The sequence below is a fragment of the Sparus aurata genome, chromosome 6 (genome assembly GCF_900880675.1).
Source record: "Sparus aurata chromosome 6, fSpaAur1.1, whole genome shotgun sequence".
Classification (NCBI taxonomy): domain Eukaryota; kingdom Metazoa; phylum Chordata; class Actinopteri; order Spariformes; family Sparidae; genus Sparus; species Sparus aurata.
In genome coordinates, this window is record NC_044192.1 from 19,979,408 (window position 1) to 20,003,771 (window position 24,364).

General features: G+C 38.3%; 4 protein-coding genes across 6 annotated transcripts; 1 reads left to right on the top strand and 3 right to left on the bottom strand.

Annotated features, from left to right (window-relative positions):
- Positions 1 to 389: 389 nt before the first annotated feature.
- Positions 390 to 6,216, bottom strand: LOC115582903 (uncharacterized). The gene is made up of 13 exons (XM_030419141.1): positions 6,183 to 6,216; positions 5,530 to 5,556; positions 5,025 to 5,300; positions 4,502 to 4,798; positions 3,777 to 4,076; positions 3,260 to 3,313; positions 3,132 to 3,179; positions 3,003 to 3,056; positions 2,667 to 2,714; positions 2,505 to 2,573; positions 2,014 to 2,115; positions 1,020 to 1,063; positions 390 to 944 (listed from the first exon to the last, which is right to left on the bottom strand). Exons 1-13 carry the CDS (start codon positions 6,214 to 6,216, stop codon positions 852 to 854), a joined length of 1,446 nt encoding a protein of 481 aa, XP_030275001.1. The 3' UTR covers positions 390 to 851.
- A 3,727-nt stretch (positions 6,217 to 9,943) lies between these two features.
- LOC115582847 (uncharacterized) lies at positions 9,944 to 17,034 on the bottom strand. Its single transcript, XM_030419069.1, has 18 exons — positions 16,807 to 17,034; positions 16,402 to 16,428; positions 15,862 to 16,152; positions 15,359 to 15,652; positions 14,867 to 14,887; positions 14,682 to 14,717; positions 13,852 to 13,911; positions 13,519 to 13,551; positions 13,197 to 13,262; positions 12,948 to 12,992; positions 12,812 to 12,865; positions 12,415 to 12,513; positions 11,899 to 11,917; positions 11,536 to 11,555; positions 10,992 to 11,032; positions 10,827 to 10,893; positions 10,509 to 10,549; positions 9,944 to 10,407 (listed from the first exon to the last, which is right to left on the bottom strand). Exons 1-18 carry the CDS (start codon positions 16,838 to 16,840, stop codon positions 10,315 to 10,317), a joined length of 1,341 nt encoding a protein of 446 aa, XP_030274929.1. The 5' UTR covers positions 16,841 to 17,034; the 3' UTR covers positions 9,944 to 10,314.
- A 2,330-nt stretch (positions 17,035 to 19,364) lies between these two features.
- On the top strand, positions 19,365 to 21,138 carry h1m (linker histone H1M). Of its 2 annotated transcripts, none has more exons than XM_030419326.1 (5): positions 19,365 to 19,611; positions 19,761 to 20,017; positions 20,094 to 20,200; positions 20,286 to 20,337; positions 20,796 to 21,138. In XM_030419326.1, exons 1-5 carry the CDS (start codon positions 19,527 to 19,529, stop codon positions 21,069 to 21,071), a joined length of 777 nt encoding a protein of 258 aa, XP_030275186.1. In that variant the 5' UTR covers positions 19,365 to 19,526; the 3' UTR covers positions 21,072 to 21,138. The 2 variants fall into 2 exon arrangements, with proteins under 2 accessions (XP_030275186.1, XP_030275185.1); XM_030419325.1 differs by having other exon boundaries at positions 19,368 to 19,611; positions 20,094 to 20,205; positions 20,288 to 20,337.
- Positions 21,139 to 21,406: 268 nt separating this feature from the next.
- On the bottom strand, positions 21,407 to 23,986 carry LOC115582993 (transmembrane and coiled-coil domains protein 1-like). 2 transcript variants are annotated; one of them, XM_030419324.1, is made up of 4 exons: positions 23,846 to 23,986; positions 22,042 to 22,420; positions 21,839 to 21,962; positions 21,407 to 21,739 (listed from the first exon to the last, which is right to left on the bottom strand). In XM_030419324.1, exons 2-4 carry the CDS (start codon positions 22,392 to 22,394, stop codon positions 21,425 to 21,427), a joined length of 792 nt encoding a protein of 263 aa, XP_030275184.1. In that variant the 5' UTR covers positions 22,395 to 22,420; positions 23,846 to 23,986; the 3' UTR covers positions 21,407 to 21,424. The 2 variants fall into 2 exon arrangements, with proteins under 2 accessions (XP_030275184.1, XP_030275183.1); XM_030419323.1 differs by lacking the exon at positions 23,846 to 23,986 and adding an exon at positions 23,196 to 23,514.
- Positions 23,987 to 24,364: the final 378 nt, after the last annotated feature.

A 24,364-nucleotide genomic window follows, 5' to 3' on the forward strand; every position in this document is an offset into this window, starting at 1 on the left:
AGAATGCAGTTTTCCTGAACAATGAGAGATTATCAAAAAAGCTTTGTTTTGAGATTAAGGTATTCAGATAATGTGGTAAAACTCCTGAGTTCTTTTACAGCCTGTCTGACCGTGTGGTGGCCCACTTCAGAACTCAGTAGTCACATTTTCTAGATACTGTGTTATAATCTGATTGATTATTGCAAAAAACTATGAAACATAGATCCAACTTGTTAAACGCAAATATTACCATCTGCTACTGTATTTCCCAAATATAATAATATAATATTCAGTATCATACCATGTACAGCTCCTATATGTCTACATGTGGTTTTGTTGCAGTTTGTGTGGTATCTGGCATTTAAAGAGACTAAAAGAGCCCAACTGAAGAAAATAAAATACACATTATATTCATTCAGGAGAATAACACAAAGGCATTCAAGGTAAGTACTGTATTTTTGAGAGTTCGGGGAGTAAAACATACCGTGTATGTACAGTGTCAGTAAGTTGAAAATGCATGAAAATGTATTTATCATTCAAAGTTACAGAGGTCTCAAGGAAAATATCCCCAGTTAAAAAAAATGCTCAAAATTAAATGGAAAACACATCAGAAAACAAAATGGTATTACAGACAGCACAGAAGTAAACCTTTTGCCTTAGTTGAGGAATATAAGTTAAGCTAAATACATTTTCCATCTTGATCTCAAAGAAACAAGATTGTATTGCAGGTTGAAACCTATGCTGCGATTATTTGTCATAAACTCTAAGGTCTAGATTACACTAGTAAACTCTAAACACAAGGTTTACATTTCTTACAGTTATTAAGGCTGTTTGCATTCTTGTTTGCTAAACAGTATAAAACTGTTTGTGTTTCAGTGTTTTTGCACGGTGCTGTAAGTCACGTGCGACAGTTCTGGTGCAGCTGGTTCTTCAGGGATGGTGTCGTACAAATGGCACATTTCATGCTGAGAAAAGAAATAAACCAACTGCAGCATCTATTAATATATATAGAAAGGTATATCTAACATTGTCAGACTTACACTCTCAACTTGAGGTTCCTGCTGTTTCATCGTCTCAGGCCCTGCTAACGAGAAATACACACACAGTGAGATGATAGTTTCCTATTAAGTTTGGCGTGTTATTGTATGCTGAATTTCTTCTGTGGCTCAAAGTTACAGCCTTCCAACATCTCTCACTATCACGAGTCAGAGACAGGGTGAAACTGCTTTTGGTTACTGTGCTGCAAAGAGATGGAACCAACTTCTCGATGATTTCAAATGTGCCTCCCCTGTGGCCACTTTGAAATCTAAATATGAAATTTAATTTGGTTGGTTCAGGAGTGTACCAGAGTGTAATATTATTTCACAAGATTGGTGGGATTATCAGACAGTGGGGCAGAGAAGGCAGACATTTTACTGGTGAGAAAGGCTGAGAGAACTGAAGGGTTGATGGATTTGAGATGTCTATATAACATTTTGCATTTATCTTTTGGGATGGGGACAGGCATGTGGATAACCATAATGACCGCCAGGTGACCCGAGATACTGGGGCTGAGGCTGGAGAGTTGCTGTTTTGTAAGACCAGTGAAGCAGACCAGATCAATCAGAGAAGTCGGAACGACTTTTGTAGTGTCTTTCTAAACAAAGACACTACAAAAAACATTTCTCAATGAAAAGACTCAAATACTCTACACTCCAACATCATATTACATAACACATAATCTGAGTTTATTTGCCACAGATGCTCTGAAATGACAGTAATGTTCTTGATTAGTGTCTGTGACTGAAATAGTAGCTTTTCTTGAGCTTTTATCTTTCAAGCAGTTGTTTAAACTCTCTGAGTAAATCTCAAAATGCAGTGACTGTGAAAATGTAACTTTTACGTCCATTCAATTATCAAATAAACTTTAAAAAGGCTTTTAGATATTTTTTTTTGTCATGAAATTCTTCTCTTCGGTGTCGAAAAGTATGTGTGAACACCCATATAAAAATAGATTCTGACTTCATGAGATAAACAAATTGACAGAGTTCTCACCGGCTCTTCTTTGGTTACAGCGAATTGCAGAAACGAGCATGATACAACCCACGGTCACTCCACCGCCAGCTGCAACTGCTACAAACTTCCATATCCACAGCTCTGTTTTGAAACAATAGAAACCATCACCAAGTGTCAGTTTTACTTCTCACAATATTACCAAAAAATTATGAAGACACAAGAACAAGAATACAAAAGACACTTTATTGTCATTGTTTAAAAACAACACAGCGAATCTGTGTTTGTAGTTATCCTGTCCACTCTAAAATGTATAAAAGTAAAAATATACTCACAATAGAAATGAAAATATATAGAGAGAGAGACATGTAGTGTGCATAACTACCTTATCTCAACCCCTAATACCAGTGCACAACTAATAAATAAAATTGAATGTAAAGTATTGCTTTGTCACTTATGTAGAATTACTAAATCAATTAGGTTGTGAACATGATTTAATGACAGTGGTGAGAAACTACACAAACTGTACTCACCTAAAGTAGTTTTCTGAGGGCTTGCGGACAACGAGCTGCCTTCAGTGCCAGCTGTACTGACACTCGAACCTTGTGTGAGCACATGCACAAATGTTTTTAAAACACTGACAGCTACACAGTAAGCATTTGGATTATTAGCGATAATAATAATCTTTGGTCTACCTGTTATTTCATCACCAGGTTCTGGATTATTAGGGGTCGTACTGGTTTCTGTTTCATGAAGCCACAAAAACATATATATTAAAACAATATATTGTCTTCATTTGTCTATGGGGCACAAATGTTTTTTCATATGTAACAATGTGGGCTAGCATCTGCACAACACAAAGTCTAGCTTCACATATTCCTAAAAAACTGCATATCCATCACGCACAATCATGATAACCAATCAGCAACCATTACTTTAGTATTTACTTTCAATGAATTTCAGGATAATCACTTTTTATGAACATATTCAGGGTTATCAACACAAGAGTCAGCGTGAAACTGCATCATCACCTGATGTTGGGAAAGTTGACATAAAACCATCAGGGATCCCAACCGGCCTTCCTGCTAGATAAAGAAAAGTTACTTTCAAAATAGTTAAGAACTCTTAATATACACTTAATATATCTGTAATTCTGTTACCTGTTTGTTTTACAGTAGTCACAGGAGTCGAAGTATACATTGTCAGACCTGGTAAATAAAAATATTTCAAAACCTTAAGTCATTTGTGATAATGTTCTGATTTCTCTTAAATTTCTAACATGACCCACCTGTGGTCAGTGTTAATGTCGGTGTAGTCATGCTTGACTCTATTTCCACAATATCTACAATTGAAGCAGAAGGATTTGTTGTTTTCAGTTTCATGTGCCAACAACAGTGGGAGTATCTATGTGCAATCACTTGAGCAGTTCCACAAACCAGGAACTACAGAACGTACAGTAGAACCTTTTATCAATTTGTTTTTTGATGCAATGGTCGCTATTTTCATAAACTTTTTAAACTTTTATTATGGGCCATGGTCCTTGTATGTGTGAATAGCTTTTGGTCAAAAACATAATTACCAGCTCGTATGATCACATTGCAAGGTGGTATTCTAGTTCAAATTCTACATTTAGAAAAAAGAGACCATCAAACTGTCACAATTACAAACTTCCAATGACATTCATTTGAATACAGACACAAACATGGGAGTCGTTCTATTGCCTCTGTCCAATTCTATACAGTAATCACAAATCAATTTCAGTGGATCACTGAAGCAAGTGTATGAACATGTTTTTTCTGACTTACCAGTCAGGCTGTATGGATCACTACGAGGAGACCGAGAGTTGGGTCCACCACCCAAACTGTAATCACAGCTGGCATCACTTTGTTGAACTGAACGTAGACTTCTCAGTAAATAACCAGTTGTGACAGTAAACTGACAGCACCAGGTTCTTTTCCATTCAGTGTTTTTTGTTAAAATTGGACGACTTGCTTCTCCAAAGTACAGGTTACATCTTGTATCAGGATTAGCAGATATAGGCAGAGAGCATTTAAAGAGGACGTGGTCACCAGGAACATGTTGAAGACTCATCTGTGGTTTTAGAACTACAAAAGGTTCATGAAAATATATTAAACACAAAGAACTATTCTGCCATCAGGTACAAACAGATTGATGATTGACAGAAGTCCTACACAACCCTAACCCTAACCCCTAAACACATCGTGGGACTAAAACTAAAATAATTCTGTTATCATTTGATGTGAGTTTGCAATACATTAACGATTAATGTCATTTGTGTAATCAAATTTGTCTTTGCTCAGAATAACAAACATTCTGACATCAAAACAATCTATCGAAGTAACAAAACACACCTCTGCATTGCTTTCACCCATAGGTGGCATTTCAATTTTAAATCAGGGGTTTTTTTTGGTTTGCAGCCCCTTGAAACAATTTTACTATTCAGCTTTTTTTCTGCCGATGTAGAATCAAGATATACTAATATCAGTAGAGGAGAGAAACAGTAACTCACTGTGAATGGTGATAGAGGCTGTGTCACTGTGTGGAGAAGGAGAATCTGACTCTCCAAGCTTTACAGTATAAAAACAGGTCACTTTAACCTCAGCAGATGAACCCTGATGGGACATCTTCAGCAGCTCAGTTCCTGTCAGTGACAGCAGACAAGAGGAGTCTCTGACGTTTACTCCACTTGAAGTGTAGAAATGACACTGAGACACAGAAACAGATGATGGAGTCTGACAGTCCAGTGTGACTGAGTCTGTCTCTGTGATCACCGATGGATTCACTCTCAGCTGAGGCGGAACAGATGCTGAAAATGTAAGTGTACGTTGGATTAAATAACTGAAAATTGCATTCATTTAACATGAACTTCTATGTGGAAGATGCAGTCATCTTATTCTTAAATGATTTCCATTCTCAATCTTTTAACACTTCCACTGAGGACCTGACCCCCATGTTGAGAGACAGTTTGTTGTTTGTACTTGTTTTCTAGCAAGATATCCTAATATCAGTCCATAGCAGTAGTGTTCACTTACTTCGAACGATGATAGAGGATGTGTCGCTCTCTGGAGATTGATACGCTTGAAGGTAAAAACATTTCACTTTAACCTCAGCAGGTGAACTCTGATGGGATATCTTCAGCAGCTCAGTTCCTGTCAGTGTCTTCAGACAGGAGAATGTTTTGGCTGGTTCTCCACTTACAATGCGGAAATAGCATTCAGAAACAGATGATGGAGACTGACAGTTCAACGTGACTGAGTCCGTCTCTGTGATCACCGGTTTATCCACTGTCAGTGTAGGTGGAAGAAGAGCTGAAAATGTTAAGGTGGAAGTTATATAACAAACTTAACAGTTGCACTGCGATGATAAAATTCATAATCAGCTATTGTGATTGGATGCACAGTCAAAAACGCAGAACAAAAGTACTGTATAGACAAATGATGTGGGGAAATTGGCAAAACTACAGATCATTCAAAATTGTTCATGATGTGATAACAGCACACCTGACCATTAAAACTAATACTAAACTTTGTGACTGACCTTGTGCTTCCATCTCATATAAGGAATCTGTTGTGTTAACAAAAGAAACAGATATAATAGTTAATAGTAAACTCTAAATGTTAATGTTGTATTTCTCTAAACCTAATGTAAAAGTCTAATAAAACATGCTGATAACAATATATACAAAAAAAACAACCATTGGTGTGTAACTGCCTATATCTACAATGAAAGAAGGGGACAAGAGGTTGAACTTACACATGAGGATGACTAACAGCAGGTGTCTAGCCATGATGAAGCTGAATCATGTGAAATGTCTGAAACTACACTTGCCTGTTTGACTATATAGACTCTGACGTACAGACGTGATGTTTTGCAGAACAGGAAAACCTCAACTAGAATCACAAGTGAATCACATTGACAGACAGGCCTCAGAAATACACTCGAAATCATTTATCAAGGCCCAGTATGTGTGGTCCTGTATATTTAGATCCAATCTACCACAGTGCTGGTTTAGAAGAAAAACGCTCATCATTTCTGTTGTTTCCTTATGTAGTTTGTTTTATTTTGCTTCAATGCTAGGGGTGTCACAATCTCAATTGTAAGTTGGATATCGATTGAAATTACGTCACGATCTTGACTTTCGAAATCAGGAGTGGAATCGAGGATTTAGCCAGGCTCCCAGTGTCACATACAGCTGGCGTGGATGTACCACAGCATGTTGAGCATGGCGAGTGGATTCACATTCTGGATCTGGCAGGCCAAAAAAGCTGAGTTGAGTCAACTTTTGGAGAAACGCAGACAAACATCATGGTTTTCATCTAGAAAACCAAATGGCAGGTACCCTCTATGACTTCTCTTATTTTGTTTACAGTTAGTTTCCAATTGTCTGGTGAAACAAGTTATTGTTACATTTATATTGTTAAGAAATTATAAAAAATTGACAAAAACTAAGACCATATTGTCAAATTTTTGTGGTACATTACCAACAAATAATGGAGATCAGATTACATCACTCATGACACCATGTAGACCATCTTTTTGAATAAGAATTTTGAAAAACTGAATGAGTTATCATGGCTTAAAACCATGGATCCTAGACTGGACTAGTGACATATGACATAACTATCTGTCCTAAAAGAAAGAAAACTAAAAAAATATGGTGAATCAAGTCAAAATGTTACCTTAATATCATAAATCAAATCAAATCGAGGATTCAAATCAATACTGTGGCTGCTTCTCTAAATTAAACCAAACATTTTAATGACCTCAAAATAAAACAAAGACACATGTCATATGCATCACTGTAATCTTGTGGTATGCAGGCCAAACAATGACGCTACGGTTGTTTCTTCATATTCAACTCATAACAGTATACATCCTAGAAATCCATTTTCTAAAACCTAATTTTTTTTAGATACAGGATGCAACACTGCTGAGAAGAGCACTCTGAGAGATGGATGAGACTGGAGCAGTCATTTCTTTCATTCTATAGGCTCCTGACCCATAGAGCTCCACTATTACAATCAGCAAGGCATCAATAACAGAGTGACCCCCGACCGTTGCATCCAAGCTCAACATTTCAAGCCTTAACCCTCAACAGGTCAGAGACTGTTGCAAACTATGTGAAATAAAAGGAAAATGTGCTTATGCAAACTTGACAGAAATATTGCCAAGTTTTTGAGTTCAGAGCAATCTGTTTGTAAAGGGTCATTTTGCCTCACTTTAAAGCCACAAGTTGTAGAAATAAGCTTGGAAACATCCCCTCATGCTATCAGAGACTCATTTACACATATCTGTCTTGGTCATGACTCCAGTCCACCAGCAGAGGGTGTAGTTGTACCACAAATCACAGTGTTCATCAGACTCATCACAGGAGCAGGTATTTACAGCTGGGGTTGAGAAAGTTTAGGATATTGACTTCATTAGAAGCACTTCAGTCGGTTCGACCAGGGCACCAGATCACTACTCAGAGAATGTTGGTTTTTAATTCAATGCTGCCAAAATACATTTCAGACCTTTTACTGAGGAACAACATTCACATGCCAACCTAGGCCTATTGGTTTATTTCTTGCTCTTCATGTTTTTACCAAATCCTCTGCGGCAGCATTAGTGTCGATCAGAGGTTTCAGCAAACAAGTTAGTTTCCTTGGCCTGGGCTTGGATTCTATACACGTTTAGGCAGTGCTATTGTCCTGGAGTATAGCCAGTTGTAACCAGTGTCTGTTGCTTTTTTAGCCACATAACTTTGTGCTCAAGGGCTGGCTGAGGAGAAAATATTGGGTTCAGGCATGACAGATTTTCTTCAATAAAAGAAAATCTGTCCCCATGAAGGGATTGTCAATCTGTTTCTATCGAAGAGGCATTTCTACAAGATGAGCCTGTCAACCATTATATAAAAAAAAATCCTGGTCATAATATCTGCCAACGTGTTAACGTCTACAGTGAGCCTGCCTTGCTATTCAGCTTCGCTATTCTCATAAGTTACAGTTTCATCCTTAACAAAGAAAATGGATTAATGTGTTCTTATACATGAAGTATACATATAGTTCATATTATATCATAACATAAGTCAGCACTATGTGTTTAATATTTTGATTCAACTGTCCAATTTATGGCTCTTCAGTTACATATTGTAAGTCAGTATGGCCCTCTGGGCAAAATTGGTTGCCCACCCCTGTGTTACAGTTTATCTGATTTGATCTTAAACATGTTTGCTGTTTAAATGTAAATTTACTCATTAATTAGCTCCTCCCTGCTGGAAACCCTTCATAGACCAGCATAGCTGGTGACCAGCAAGACCAGCATAGACCAGCATGGAAATCGTGCTGGTCTATGCTGGTTTTGTCAGCAGGGCTTTTTGGTTTAATGTTGAACAGGATACCTGTATATTTTTAATCAAATGTGCTTTAACATGGTAATTATTTCTTTGATCATGATTACTAGAACTTATAATGACAATACATTCCTTGTACAAAGTGTTTTTTCTTGAGCCAGTGGAAAACAAAATGAAAGGGGTGGCACCACCTCTGCCTCAATTTGAGCCAGGAAAAACGAATTTCTTAAAACCACATTTCTCCTAGGATAATTTTGCTGCATTTCACCTGAATTGTATTTATGTTTTCGAAGATAGAATACAACCAAAAATCAACAACAACGAACTTCTTGCTACTCATGCTACAAGGAAATCATCAGGCTGCAATTATTTGGTTGTGTGTTAAATAGTTATTATATCAGAAACATTTACTGTTACCAATCAATGATTTAACATCTTACACACTGTCAGCTATAGACAACTACAGCCCGCCATGCTGGAAAAACCAGCATAAACCAGCATATGTTGTGTTTTGGTGCTGGTATGCTGGTGACCAGCATCCCACCCACCCACATGGGATGTGTCAACAACTTATTTCAAATTGCAGAGTATGAGGAGGAGTGAATTTGGCTGTGAAAATCCAATACAGGGCACAGAGTCAGTGAGGTTGTCACAGAACACCAAGTTTATTGAATACAAGCTTCAAACCTGCAAGATTTTGGGCTCATTTGAGGGCACCTGAACCAAACTGCACTATAAATGCAACACTTTGTTTGTTGCTTCCATTTCTCTCACAAGTTTATGTTAACAATTTTATAAAGTTTTTCTTTTGTATGTACACAAAATAATTTCTTCTTTCAGATGTTGAGCACACATTTGTTAAAATCCAATAAAATAAGCCATCCAGCTGACAGGTGTGGCAAATCAAGATGCTGAACAGGACTCAGGCACAGGTGTTCCCTGTCAGCATGGGCAGGGAACTTCCCATGCTGGTGCATGGGATGCTGGTGACCAGCATACCAGCACCATCATGGGATGCTGGTAATTGGATGCTGACCAGCTTCCTCAGCAACATCACCAGCAAGACTATGCTGGTAGGCCATCATAATTAATAGGACCTTGCTGGTGGACCAGCTTCTTCATGCGGGTCCACAAGCTAAACCAGCACCAAACCAGCACTAACCAGCATATGCCAGCATAGACCAGCATGGAAATCGTGCTGGTCTATGCTGGTTTTTTCAGCAGGGCGGTACACAAACATTCCCACAACACTCAATAAATCATCCAGCTAATGTAGCAGCGCAAACACAACTATCACACAGCTAATGTTAGCTTACCAGGATGATAGCCGGAGGGACAGGGAGACTTTCACAGTTACATGTTGTTTTTCTTTGGTTACCTTCTGGATTGTTTAGTTAGTGTGTAGATGCATTAAATTGAACTACCTCGATCAACATTTTCACGCTACTAATCCATGTTTATTCTTCTGGTAGCCATCACACAAGAGCAGGACCCCTATTTCACTCATGCTAGTGCGTCGTGTTCTGTCAATCAAGTTCAGCTGGAGGCAGAACTTTACCAAACTATCGTCTCTGAGAGGCTGATCCCTCCCTTCTATTTCAAATGAAGACAGTGAGGTGATTAAATTTTAACCCTTTATTGTAAGTGATTTACACAGACTCTGACAAACACATCTATCATGCATTTTCTGTTTCTTCAACAATCTACTAGCTACATCGTCTTCATATAGGAACATAGACTTTTACCTGGCCAACGGAGGAGGCCAAAGACTGTACCTTGTGGCACACCACAATTTTTTTTCAGGTAGGCGCCAGACAACACATATGACCTACATCAACTTTCATCCTTGCTTCCCCCCTATATAATAATAACAAGATACATATTAAAACATTTTAAATTCCACACAGTTTAAAAACAGCAGTATATAGAAAGCTTAAAATAGAAAGCTGTCTGCTTTCTGTTTCACTATACAGTATAAAAACATTTGTGTCTCAGTGTAGCTGCACCGTGCTGTACATCATGTCCATCAGGGCTGATGGAGGTGGCCCATCAGACATGGTGGAGTACAAATGGTATACATCGGACTAGAAATGAAAGAAAACAATTGTGAGAGCTTATTAAATCTATGGCATCTATAAACCTATAAAGGGAACACATTCAATACTGTGCCCCATGAGTCACTTACATCCTCATTTCGATGCTCTTGCACGTTCATTTTCTTAGAGCCTGTGAGGAAGAGAGAACCACACACTTAGATGATCGTTTTAGTCAAGTTAAGTATCTTGCACTGCCTGTATTACATAACAATAGATTATTTTATAATAACTAGCCTCATATAGTTATGAGAGCTTATAGATTAACTTTATTAGTCATACTGTATGATACACCTTCTGTAATAACTTTTATTACATACAGTAATATGAATAGCATGAAATCGGTTCTCTATCCTGTACAAGAGCCTTACACTACATTCAGGTACATGTGAAGCGTAACAGCTGCTCACCAGTTGGACGGTCAGCACCAGGTACTGAGGTGATCACATTGTAGACCTGACCATTACCTGCAGGTAACTTAACATAAAAGGAAAGATGGGAGCCTTGTTATTCAAATGTTTGATTATTCAAGATAACTTGAATGTGACAGAAACAAGTGTGTTTTTTTAAATTACCAATCCTCCATGGTCGAGATTTTTAATGGGTGTAGAGTCATCTGCAACAGAAGATAAAACACACTTCAATACAATAAATCAAGAGTTCCAAACCAACAGGCAATGGACCAGTACCAGCTCTTGGGTTGTCCAGTAGCGGGCCGGGAAAACCCAGTAGAATCTAAAGGTTGTCATGTAGTCACTATTTATGTAATGCATTGTGTTTTTGTATTTATCTTCCTGGAAATGGCAACCTTTTCAGCTCATTTCATATCACAAGGCAAATCATTTTCAGTTAACATTAAAATGTTTAAAAAAAAACAATTTTATTTATGTTAAAGTTATATATAACTATCATGCATTTAACTGTTCACGACACGTCACATTTGGTCAAAGGTACACATACAAGCCCAACCCCCAAGCTGAGAGAAAAATTTTAGCTTATGTTCGGTCCATGTTGTCAAAAATGTTGGGAACCCCTGCACTAGAAGACCAAAAGGTAAATACTATACAGTATGTGTGAATAATACACTGAGGTTGCCTGACGACAAAATATGTACATTACCTGTGACATTGGCTGGTGTCCTATACAGAAATAAGCGAAAGAAAGTTTTAAATATGTGTCCACATAACACAAGAAAAGCAAAATGCACTGTAGGACAATAAACACAATATCCAGAGGGATGTTTTTCTTGCCCCAAACGCATCTGTGAAATAAGTGGCAACCATTTTTAAGCCCATGGTTTAATGTGGAAATCAAACTTAATTAGAAAAAAATATTACTCAATTTATAACTGTCCAGTGGTTCTGCTCAGTAGCTCAATAGAAGGTCAAGCTGCAGTGGGCAGCCACTTGAGCTGAAGAAGATGAGCGTCTGTATGAAAAAGTTGCAACAGATATATTAGAAAAGAAATATTTTACCTCTTACCTCTTGTAAGAACGTCTCTCTGAAAATACAGAGAAGAGAGAGTAATAAGAATAGCTCCTCTTATGCAGAAATTAAAGCAAGTAAGTATGTTTACAGAAGTGCTTATAGACAATTATTTTACATAAAAACCTAATGTTAAAATAGATATATAACATATGTAAGAAGACAAAGACAAGGATTACTGAGCACTGAAGTTGCACTTGGATTGGCTTAAAAAAGTTTGTCTAATTTACCTGAATATTATGTCCAAACATAGTTGTGCTGAACAGAGAAGGCAATATAAAGTGACACTTATCAGTGCAACACTACTAAGTTGAGGCACCACACATCTTGCGGTGCTGCCACTTCTTTCACCGCCCCAACCTCCTCCTTCTGTGGTATATTGTGTTGTTAACTAAGATCTATGTTCATGTTTGTGTTTAGGGGCATTAGCTCCCTCAGCCTCAAACTCGGCTCGGTTTCTTTTAGAGCAAAAATACATTCAAACTTTACTGGACACATAAATCAAGTTCTCACCTGTTGCTCTTATACAGAGAAGTACCAGTCCCACTGAGATAACACCCACAGCAACTCCGAACCCAACCACGGCTGCCAACTTCCACATCCATGTTTCTGCTTTGGAGGCCACAAACAAGTGTCAGTCTCACTTCTAACACAAAAACAAGAGACTGTGTGTGCCTATAGTATTTCTTTAAAATGTACAAATTCTTCTTTGAATAAGTAAAAAATTATGAATCTGAAAAATGTGTCCATTATAGGTGAAATGGTAAAAAATGTCTGTATTTAAATGTCAAACATGTATTTGTTTACAAAAAATGACATAGCTCAAACTAACTTAATGCAAAACATATCATTTACTAAATTAATCTTATTTTTAATATTAATAACAAGCAGTATGTGCTTTTTGGCTCACCTGATGGTGGATTCCGTGTGGGGTCAGTGCCATGCACATGAAGTGTCTGATCTACTGTAAAATATGAATGGTCAGAAATATTCAAACCATACACAGCAGTATATCTTGGTATTTCTGATGTATTCATGTATCTAACCTGTACTACTGTCTCCTGTTCCTGCCAGTTTTGTACAAGTTTTGACTGTGAAAATATTGCAGAGATTTTAAAATTAAAATGACGCATTTGAAAATGTTCTAAAATGTTTAGAAACCTGTCTAAAAATGTTGTTGCATCTCTCATTTCCTCATTTTGTCTTATTTGATCTCTATTACTATCTAATAAAGCCCACCCCAAAACCAAGCAACAGTCAGTGTGAATCATTGTGAAACTGAGTAGGCATGTCACCTGATGTTGGTGTCACTGGTTTTTGGGAAGTAGAGATAGACCTATCAGTGTTACCAAAAGTCTGACCTGATGAATTAAGAAGAATACATTCAGAAATAGTCAAAATACTCAAATAACGCATAAAACTCATATAACTTGACTGATATTAAAGTCACACTAGAGGTCATTCTTTTATCTGATGTGTGTTTTCCTGGAGTGGGAGCATGAGACCTGCTAACTTTCAGACCTGCTGAAGATATAAAATTGCAAATCTTTTAAAATATCTAATATGTTAAGTTATTTGTGAATTTTGATCAAATTGAGCATCATGTGCATCAACTACCTGTGGTTATGGTTGACGTAACATCCACAATATCTACAATAAAAGAAGATTTGAATCAGTCAGTTTCATGGCAATGAACAACTGTCTGGGACACTGTATGTGTGCAATCACTTAAGCAGGCAGCAATAAAAAAACATAACTTGTGATTAACTAATGTCACACTTAACACATCTTATATTATCTTAATTCAGCTCTGATTTCACAGAGTTAGAAAAAGAAAGCACCACGCCTGCTGACAGTCAGATATTTTGATTAAATGGAAATAAAATCTTTTATCTAACAAGATATATGATTGTGTTCTGGATTGTTATTCATATGTTCAGCATGTCCTACCTGTGGTCTTTGTAGAAGCCGGTTGTGTTTTGTCCTCTCTTGATTCAGTTTCCTCAATATCTACAGTGAAAGGAAAATTATTTGTGTCTGTGCGTTGTGTGTGTTAACAAATAAATAAACATTGTGTGGCACAATGGTTCAAACTGAAGTATTTGGTGGATTGCCATGAAAGGTTTTATGACATTCAGGGTCCCCAGAGGATGATCCAAAATGACTTTGCTGATGCACTGTTGTTAGATTGCTGTGAAATTTGGTACCGATCTCTTTGTTGCCACTATGCTGAAACCAAGTGACTCTGGTGATCCTGGGACTTTCATATGGCACCACCAACAGGTTACTTACTTGTCCGGTAAAATATCTGAACTTTTATGAGACTGATACACCTGTCCCACATTAACACAGATCATGCTAATGTAACCACAATGTGAGCAGATAATGGCATAAAACTCACATAACAATCACTTAAGCATTTTCAGTATGCATTCAGTGGCAATTTGCTTGGATACATTCATTAATTTCAAAGGAAGTTGGGTGTCTCCAACTGTACAGTTATTACACGTGCATTTGTGTTTTCATTGACGCAGACAAAGAGCTGGGTTCTCTTCCCAAACTGTAATCACAGCTGGCATTACTTTGTTGAACTGAACATAGATGACTCAGTAAATCATCTATTGTGACATTAAACTGACAGAACCACTGATTGTTTTTTGTTCTTTCACTCCTGATGGTTGTTGTTAAAACTGGATCACTGGCTTCTCCAAAGTACAGGTTACATCTTGTGTCATGATTTGCAGATCCAGGCATAGAGCAAGTAAAGAGAATGTATTCACCAGGAAAGTGCTGAAGAGTCATCTGTGGTTTTTGATCTATAAAAGACATTAATGAAAAGTCAGAATAATGTGCTGTTCTACTATCAAGTGAATTTCTGTGAAAAGTGAAAATGACTCTCAAACAGTGCTGACATTTAAAGTCAAAATGCAACAAACATGATATCTAACAAACAAAATATTAATACCTTGTGTCGTCTGATTTGAGTCTGTAATTTGTAATACAAAGATGTATCATCATTAATCATTGATCAGAGAAACAAATATGTTGACATTGAAAGAAAACTAATAGTCAAACTTATAAAGCATTGCTGTATTACCTTCACCCACAGATGATTTTTTAATGGAACACTTACAAACGTGTAGGTAAGTACACTTTAAGTTGTACCAGTGTAGCAACAATTTCAAACGGTGCTCAGATTCACAGAAGTACTACTGTCACACATCAGTCATAATTTCTTTACAACTAACATTCAACTTAAGATTCATAATGACAATTTTATGTCATCTTATTAATCAAAAAGCAATGTAAAATAATAAATAATTATTCAGAAAAAAAGCAGAATCTAGCTAAGCAAAAGCATCGAAAGCATTTATCAAATAGACAAAACCCTTTCAAAACACCTGAAACATCACTTACACTAAAAACGTATGAAAGTATGATAAAATCAGTAACTCACTGCGAATGGTGATGGTGGATGTGTCACTGTGTGGAGATGGAGAACCCGAAACAGTATAAAAACATTTCACTTTAACCTCAGCAGGTGAACTCTGACTTGTCTTCAACAGCAGTTCAGTTCCTGTCACCGTCCTCAGACATGAGGAGTCTCCAATATTTTCTGTCCCCTTTCGTTTCATCGTGTAGATAAAACACTGCAGCATATGAACAGATGATGGAGTCTGACAGTCCAGTGTGACTAAGTCTGTCTCTGAGATCACCAGTGGATTCACTGTCAGTTTAGGTGGAAGAAGAGCTGAAAATTGAAGCATTTATCCTTTAATAATTCACATTTAAAAGTATCCGAAAACATTCTAAAGATTCAATTATAGTGGCAGAGGAAGGCCATTAAAAATCTTCTAGCACATCTTAAGACCTGAACTCTGTTGAGAGCCATTTTGCAGTTTGTGCCAATACCATAGCAAGATATTAAAATACGAGTTCATAGCAGCCATGTTCACTCACTTTGTATGTTGATGGAAGTTGTGTCACTGTGTGGAGATGGAGAATCTGAATCTCCATACTTTACAGTGTAGAAACATTTCACTTTAACATCAGCAGGTGAACGCTGATTTGAGATCTGCAGAAGTTCAGTGGCTGTCAGTGTCTTCTGACAAGAGAAGACTCTGACAATTGATCCAATGTCAAAATAACACCGAGACACAGTAACAGATGATGGAGTCTCACAGTAGAGTGTAACTGAGTCAGTCATTGTGATCACTGATTGAGTCGCTGTCAGTTTAGCTTGAAGAAGAGCTAAAAATGTAGAGGTAAACATGTGTTACATTATGCACTTAATGGTTACACTTTTTATGCTAATATTCCTAAAGAGAAAATGACTTAATATAGAAGGACTAATATATATATATGTATATATATATATGTATATATGTATATATATATATATATATATATATATATATATATATATATATATATATATATATATATATACTGTACAACATAGCCCATCAGGAGTTTAAATGTAACAGATCAGATACTGACCTTGTGTTTGAATCTTATGAAAGGAATCTGTTGGAAATACAGTGTGTTAATAAAGTAAATCTATGTAACCACAATACATTAATTCATTAATCCTCAACGAAGTGATGAAAGATCAAAAACTCCACCCCATGTGTAATTCGGTGCACCTAAGATGAGACTCAAGATGAAGATATGCTTTTTTATTTCCAAATGAGGAAATTAGATTTGGACTCTACACTGCAGTTCAACATAGTTTACAAATAAACAGCACAGAGCAACAACACTGGCAATAACAACACACAAAACATAAAATCACATAATGGCTGACATTACTTATTGATGTCATGCATGCTTGTAAGTGTGAACCTGCATTGGTTTGTAATAGTCTATATTATGATGTAAAAAGCTAAAGGATGTTTAACTTACACATGATGATGACAAACAACAGCCGTCCAGACATGATGAAGCTGAAAACTACGAGTGTCCAGAATCCTCCAGTGAAGATGTGTGTGTGTCTGGGCTGCGGACTACACAGACTTTGAAACACTCACGAGTCAATTTGCAGAACTAGTTCACAGGAAAACCACAGCGAGCATCAGAAGTTCATCACACATCAGACGGACCACACGTCACGCACATACTTGACATGAATGTGCTTTGACACTTAGATTAAATCTGCCTTGGTGTTAACTACTTCATAAATTCTTCACAAACTGCCTGCGCTAATATTTTCATTGTCTGCGCAGAAACATACATGTAGTTATTTTCAAATTTTGTCAAGCCAATGGAACACACACACTTCACATTTCTTCATAGATTGCTCACACAAACACACTCACACACACACACGGTTACTCTCTGCTCTCAGTAAACATTCAGTTTTTTGGGTTTTTTTGTCCTGCACGTTCAACTCTTAAATCTGCATTTCACTTCATATTTAGTTAGTTTCACGAGAAAGTCAAAACTGGAATTAAGTCAATGTCTCCATGCTTCAAATTAATTATTAAACTTAACTTCTATTGCCTGAGGAAAGTTAAGACTAAAACACAGAACTTGGTCCCCTAAAGGAAAGCAAATGTTTAAACTGAAACCTAATTTAAAAGAATTGTTCCTCCAAACAGAATCAAACCTTCACATGTCACCTCTGCATTGTACCCATTTATTTCAAGATGTTTAAGGAACTTCCCTTAGAGCAAAAGGTCAGTCAATTCACCAAGCTGAGGTGGAGCTGGTTTCCAAAGCAGAGGAAGCTATACTCTTTGCTGTGCATATCTTTGGCTCTGGTGACTAGCTGATATTAGCAAATGAGTTCAGTTAGCTAAGTGCAGTTCAGTTAGCTAAGGCGAGCTATAGCTGACTGGAGTCTGAAGAATCTCTGATCAAGACAGAGTCAACGCATGTCACAGGACTCAGCTCAATCAGGCTAAGCAGCCTGCTAGTGTGTGAATCCCAGATTGTGTTTTCTTATATTATACCAGGCTGGTTAAAATTCTCTGTTTTCACTATGTTGTGTATCTAATCTTTTCAAATAACTTCAAATGGACCTACATTCATTAAATATGTCGTTCCTGTCACACAAGTTGTCAGGTTTTCTCTGACAAACCAGCCAAGTTAACTCCATCACTCGAGGAGACAAGGAGTCGGGTTCAGTTCCCAAGATTTGATCACAGCTTGCATCCTTTTGTTGAGCAAATTACAGGAGCAAATCATGTGTTCCGACGGCAAACTCGCAGAACAACCGTTTGGTAGCTGGAGCTCTTTGCTTCCTGATGGTTGCTCAAATCGGAAGGTTTTCCTCTCCAACGTACAGATTACATGTACTGCTGTTATGAGCAGATCCCCGCTGCAAGCAAGTACATACAAAGTGATCACCAGAGAAAGTTTGAAGACTTATCTTTGGCTTATGACATGCAACAAACATTCATGAAAAGTTGATTAATACAATGAGCCGTTATGGACAATAAGTGTGTTGAAGCTGTCTTAGCAATTTGAAAAAGCAGTCATGCTTCAGAGAGTTCAGCATACTGTAAGTGTCAGTACAAGTCTGTCATCCAGCACAGTATTTCTAGACAATGTTATATTCACATTTATGACTGGAACAAACCCCCCCATGCAAATTGTTGCCATGGTGACCCATTAGTGACATACTAGCGTGGCTCGTTGTCCATATCATCACCATCTTGGTGCACCTGTTCACATTCACCCAGACACAAATTTAAAAATTGCATAACAGAATTATTTCCTGAGTGTTTATGTTCAGTGTATATAAATAGCTGTAAATATTGCTCTATCTTGTGTTTTTATCCTCCTCTTACTCTTCTATTTTTATCTAACTGTATGAGGGGGACAATAAACTTTCTTTTTGTTGTGCATCATTGTTTACATGGACAAATAAATTACCTTGATCCTTGATCTGTTAAGTGTTTCATGGGATTTCAAGTTCAACACATTTTTTACATTTAAGTAAATGTATTTATCATTTATCTCTTCATTAATTTCTTATTATATTACAACATACAGACTTTATTAATAAAAGGAAAGAACAAGGTCAGTCCTTGTCTTTCAGGTCATACTCTGCACAGCAACTGCTGTCACTGCCTTCAGTGTGAAAGTTGAGCTGTGCAAGGCTGCAGGAGTTTGCAGACACGTTTATCTGCATTCAAAGATCACACTACAGAGGGTACAGACAAGACAGACCACCTGCTGCCTATATTATCTGATAAGAAGAGAAGACGATGAAATTTTTTGTTAGTGCAACTTGTCCCTGACTATCTCTAAATACAATATTTCATTGTTTTTACAGCTTGAAGACCTCCAACACTGTTTGTTTGACTTTGCATTAGTGTAGAATTCATATATTTTTTCCACCTAAGATGCTTTTTCTCTAGGCCTATTCTGATAAAAGACTGACTGAACTGTTGCAAGGTGCGAGGACAGAAGGACCCTGATTACTTTAATCTACCGACACTAATGCATCGCACCTGTGGGCTGACGCGATCTCATTCACCTGGTCACATTTTACCAGAAGCAGCCGCATAAAGACGAAGACGTTGGGCGTGCAGGTGTTGAGCAACTAGCTTTTAGACTTCAAGGAACCTGCTGCTTGTCGTGTCTGGTTTCTTGTTTTAAAGATTTGATTCTCAGTAATGCCTCCTAAAAAGCCAGCAGCAGACTCTGCTGATCCGCCTGCGCCCTCCTCCAGTGACGCCCCGGTGAAAGAGACGAAATCAGGTCTGAGCGCACACGGTTTAAACTTGTTTCACTCAACAGATGTGATGTTTGAGAAAATAGCCTATGTCAAAACCATCAACAATTCCCAAACTTCTGAGGCCTAATGAAAGTGTATACATGGGTTGTTTGTGTGCGGGGTTGCCGTCTAGATGCTGGGACGCTGCGCAAACTTGCAGCACATCCCTCCACCGCGATTATGGTGAAGGAAGCGCTGAAAGAGTTGGACTCTCGCAAAGGAGTGTCCTCCCAAGCCATACAGAATTATATCAAACAACAGTACCCCTCGGTGGATTTGGTGAGGCTGAAGCACTTGGTACGGAGAGCCCTTAAAAAGGGACTGGAGACCGGCACGTTGGTGCGGCCTGCAAACTCCACCGTCAGCACAGGCGCGACGGGGAAATTCAGGGTAAGAAGTCAAGTTTCATCTAAACGGGTTAAATGAGGTCACTAATCGGGTCTTTCTTTTCATCCTGTGTCTGAAGCTCGCACCGAAAGTCAAGGAGGCGAAGTCAAAAACTGAGAACACTGATCCCAATGTGCCAAAGGAGCCTAAAGCTGCCAAGGATGGAGCCAAGAAGACCAAAAAGGCAGCAGGTATGAATAAAATGGGGAAAGGACTGACACCTGTCATGTAAGGCTCCTGTGTCTGTTTTTAATGGTCTGTAACTTCTTAAAGGTGCCACAAAGAAGAAAAACACAGCTAGTGAAAAGGAGAAGTCTGAAGAGGTAAGATGATATGTGGTAGACAACAATACTATAGGCCAAGAGAAATGCATGATTTTACTTATGATTTTCACATTCATCGCTACATTTTCCGTGCTCAATAATCTGATTTTAAGAAACAGGCCTATGAGTACGATTAGTGACATAGCATATCGTTTGGAAGCCAATCCGGGTCCAATGTTCAGGATACAAAATACTTGTATATGAAGTGGGAGACATGTGTCTAGCAGTTAAACTTCTTAAATTGTTTTTTTTTGTTTTGTTTTTTTTTTTAATGAGTTGCATGTTTTAATGTAATTTTGTGAAGCTGACATTTACAGCACATTTTCTCATTTATCTACTCAACCATGCATGCTGTACCTTAAGAGTTTAGTAGGACAGCTTTAACCTATGACTACTTTTTAATAATTTTGGTTACAGCCTTGTTTGACTTTTCTTTTTCATAAACACTTTTTTTTTAGGAGCCAAAGCCTCCTAAAAAGTCAAAGAAAGATGATGGGGCTGCTTCCTCTAAAGCTGCTCCAGCAAAGAAGCCCAAAGCTAAAAAAGCTGCAGAGAAGGGGGACAGCGAGGAAGCGACAGCTCCAGCCAAACCTGAAGCGAAGGCTCCAACCAAACCTAAAGCAAAAAAGACCACCAAGGCAGCAAAGGCGTCCCAGACCAAGGCTGCTGAAGCCAGCAGTGATGTCCCTACTGCTAAAGCAACTGGGCAACGCAGGAAGAAGAGCGCAGAGTAAATTTAGAGTTCTTAACTGTTTTTATACTGTTATGTTTTGCAATAAAATCTTTATTTTTGGAGCTCTCGAGTGCTTTCTGATCTCAATTTGGAATATGATGCGTGTGTGTGTGCTACAGTATTTGAGCTTGAATTGGATCATTGTCCTCTGTAGAAGCACAACCTGCTATAGGTTGTTAGGCTGCCCAGTATACAACTGAAATGTCACTATTTAAAGTACAGGAGTTGAATGTTTGGCTTTTCACAAGCCAAAGGATGTGTGTGTGAAAACATTAAACTTGACATGTTTATCAGGATGGATCTTGTTGCTTTAGTAGTTTAGATTCCAAACAATGATGCCCACATCTCAACAATTTATTGTTCATCTCCCATTTCAGGGCATTTGGTGCATACAACATAATGCAGACTGTCTAACATGGCATCCCAGTGCCTCCAGAGCCAGGTGAAGGGAACAAAAAGCAGTGTGGAAAGTGTGCAGCTGTGTGTTCTCATCAAGGTGACAATACAAATGGAGACCCATACTAGAAGCACTGCCATAACAGCTAGCAGCATGTTGAATCGTTTTCCAAAGGGGGTCCATGCTGTGACATTGTCCAAATCATCAAGCTCCTCCACCTGCTGTTGCTGCTCTAAGTTGAAGAGACGTGTATGACAGGCCACCAGCGCCTCCTACAGGTCACAGATGAGAGTGTCAGTGCAGATTCTCTAATTGAGAGGAACTACACAGCTATGACATGTCAAAATGTCTGTGGTACCAGCGGAGCTTACATGAATATCTGTTGCTCTTTTATGTGACTGGTAAGAAATCTTGTCCTCCGTGCTGGCCAGTTCATCTTTCACGTTTAAAATCTCATTCTGGTACAGTTCTGTCAAGTCTCTGTCCTGTTCACACCTGCAAAATAGTGACAGTATGTCACATACAAGACGGGTTATTTCCAACCACTCAGAGTACTATAGCTAGTACATCGTACCTGTACTGTTCCTCCTCTAGGCCCTTGAGTACACCTGTGTAGTTGTGTTGGTAATAGGCTTTTACATTTTCAAAGTATTCGTCAAGGTGACTCTGGTCTTCTCTAAGCTCTTTGATCTCATGGACTAGAGCATCAAAAGCTGTTGCCTGGGTGTGTTCAGGGGTATTGTCTCTGGAGCTACGAGGTCCTGCTCCTGCAGAGCTGTTAGCAGCATTATCACAGCCATACCTCGGGCTGGACTGTGGCTGCACTCTCCCATGAGTTTCATCCAAGTTGTTCACAACTGCAGTGTTATCAATGCAACCAAACTTGTTGCAGATGAGGAAATAGATTTTGCTCAGCTTCGACGCCATAGCTCCAGCTGCTGAAAAAGTGTTGCCTGTAATGTGCATGATTGGGTTAATATGCTGCTCAGGCCACTGAACCACTTTGCTGTTGCAACATGAAAATAAACACAAAGACTTCGGGCATGTTCGAGTGGCGCTAAACATATAGAAACCAGTAATGGGGAAAAAAATTAGAAACAATTCTACAAGGCGAGAATTTCATCACAAGACCTCTGAATTGATTCGAGACATATTCATCCAGTGATCCCATTATATACCTTAGAACTTAAAATTTTAACATAAAATGGCATTTCAAAGGGAACCAGGCGAGCACAGACCTTGGCCCCAAAGCCTGTCAGGCCGTAGTGCACTTCTTTAGATTTGAGGGATGCTGTTAGTTCCTGCTGAAAAAAACAGCAGAGACCAGCACCAAAACACCACATATGCTAGTCTTGCTAGTGCTTTTCACCAGCAAGACCAGCATATGTGGTGTTTTGGTGCTGGTCTTGATGCTGGTCTATGTTGGTTTTTTCAGCAGGGATAAACCGTTTTGGAGCCATTTCTCCCCAAAAGCCCTTTTAAAATTGTTGAAAACATGGTTTAGAAAGCAAGATTTGATGTCAAAATTGTCAGACGTATATTTGTGATTTCATTATTTTGAGCATAACTTCAATTGGGATGGAGCAGAGACTTTGAACATCTCCACTGCAATTATATGTTAAATCCTTACGGCCACATTCTACTAGAAGTAGGGGTGAGAATATTATTTTTTACTTTGAGTGAACTGACTTAAACTTAGTTATAACGTACGATAAATACTTAACATACCTGAAGTTGTCTATTTCAGTGACATCCAACCTGCCAGACGTCAATCACAGGCTACATCTATCAAGGTAGCCAGTTGGATTAATCATTTTTTTCCCCTTCAGGCGCGATGCCAGCTACTCATTAACATCAATGGTTAATTGTAACTTAAACAATAAAACCACCGTTCTCAACATGCTCGACAGTTTGTAAGGGAAATTCTGTGCAAAATAAATCACAAAAGTAAACAGTAACACAAATGCTAATGTGTCCCAGCTTGGCTGTTAGCCGTTTGCTAGCCAACGTCCCACCGAACGCTAAGGTTTTCATGTTGCTTAGCAACCGTAAAGCTAACAGGCGAGATTAGCACTGTCAGAAAGAGCTGAAGTTTTGATGCTTGATGATATTGGTATCACATCTGCAACAAAACGCTGGTTAAAATTAATGTGGTCATAACCAGTCAACATTGAATATGAAATCTTAAAATTAGGTTGAATCCGTGAAAAAAGCTGGGGGTAATGTCAAAAAAGCAGAGAAGAGTTTCTACAGCTAACATTACCTGGCAAAGGAAAGTCACTTAAATGTATTGTAGGCCTGCAGTCAATCCACACAAGTGATATTACTCATTGCGTGCGATTATACCTAACCTCAGTGCTTTCGGTCGGTCACTTTACCTCACTGACATCTCCTCCACTCTACTCTTTGTAGCAGCTGTTAGCCAATAGTTATCTGCTTACACATCCAGTTACCCACAACACACTGGGCCTGATGAAAAGGGTCAAATGCAATAGGCTATACCTCGTTCTCAGCACACATTTTGACTTGTTGGCAGGACAACCACAGGTGTAATAAATAACATGGATGGTTAAATTCCTTTAAATATTAAGCAGTCACTGTTAATTTCATTAAATACACTTCTGCCTTTCCTGCTATGGCACATGAAAATGTCAGCTGTGAAGCAGGTCTGTTAATGCCAGTTGGTGGCCTCTCATTCTCGCAATTTAATGGTAAACGCCACATTTTTGGTACCCTGTTGATTTTTTCACCTTTGCAACAAGTAGGACACAAATATTACTCATCTGATGGATACTATAAACTGTCATAAACTTCCTCCATGTGTCCATCTTAACTCTCCTTAATGTCGTTTCCTCCATCTCCACAATGTTGAGACTCCCACAGGTGACTGCGTGTAC

Bases quoted from the DNA above. Each gene is read 5' to 3' on its own strand.
- LOC115582903 (XM_030419141.1), bottom strand. From the start codon at position 6,216: ATGCTCAACATGCTGTGGTACATCCACGCCAGCT. The intron at 4,799-5,024 runs GTAAGTGAACAC...TTACATTTTCAG, and splicing joins ATCCTCTATCATCGTTCGAA to CATCTGTTCCGCCTCAGCTG. The intron at 3,314-3,776 runs GTAAGTCAGAAA...CTTCAATTGTAG, and splicing joins TGATCCATACAGCCTGACTG to ATATTGTGGAAATAGAGTCA.
- LOC115582847 (XM_030419069.1), bottom strand. From the start codon at position 16,840: ATGTCTGGACGGCTGTTGTTTGTCATCATCATGT. The intron at 16,153-16,401 runs GTCAGTATCTGA...CTACATTTTTAG, and splicing joins TCATAAGATTCAAACACAAG to CTCTTCTTCAAGCTAAACTG. The intron at 13,263-13,518 runs GTAGTTGATGCA...TTAATTCATCAG, and splicing joins TACGTCAACCATAACCACAG to GTCAGACTTTTGGTAACACT.
- LOC115582993 (XM_030419324.1), bottom strand. From the start codon at position 22,394: ATGGCGTCGAAGCTGAGCAAAATCTATTTCCTCATCTGCAACAAGTTT. The intron at 21,963-22,041 runs GTACGATGTACT...ACTATTTTGCAG, and splicing joins CTAGAGGAGGAACAGTACAG to GTGTGAACAGGACAGAGACT. The intron at 21,740-21,838 runs GTAAGCTCCGCT...TGTGACCTGTAG, and splicing joins AAAGAGCAACAGATATTCAT to GAGGCGCTGGTGGCCTGTCA.
- h1m (XM_030419325.1), top strand. From the start codon at position 19,527: ATGCCTCCTAAAAAGCCAGCAGCAGACTCTGCTGATCCGCCTGCGCCC. The intron at 19,612-19,760 runs GTCTGAGCGCAC...GTTGCCGTCTAG, and splicing joins GGTGAAAGAGACGAAATCAG to ATGCTGGGACGCTGCGCAAA. The intron at 20,338-20,795 runs GTAAGATGATAT...CTTTTTTTTTAG, and splicing joins AAAAGGAGAAGTCTGAAGAG to GAGCCAAAGCCTCCTAAAAA.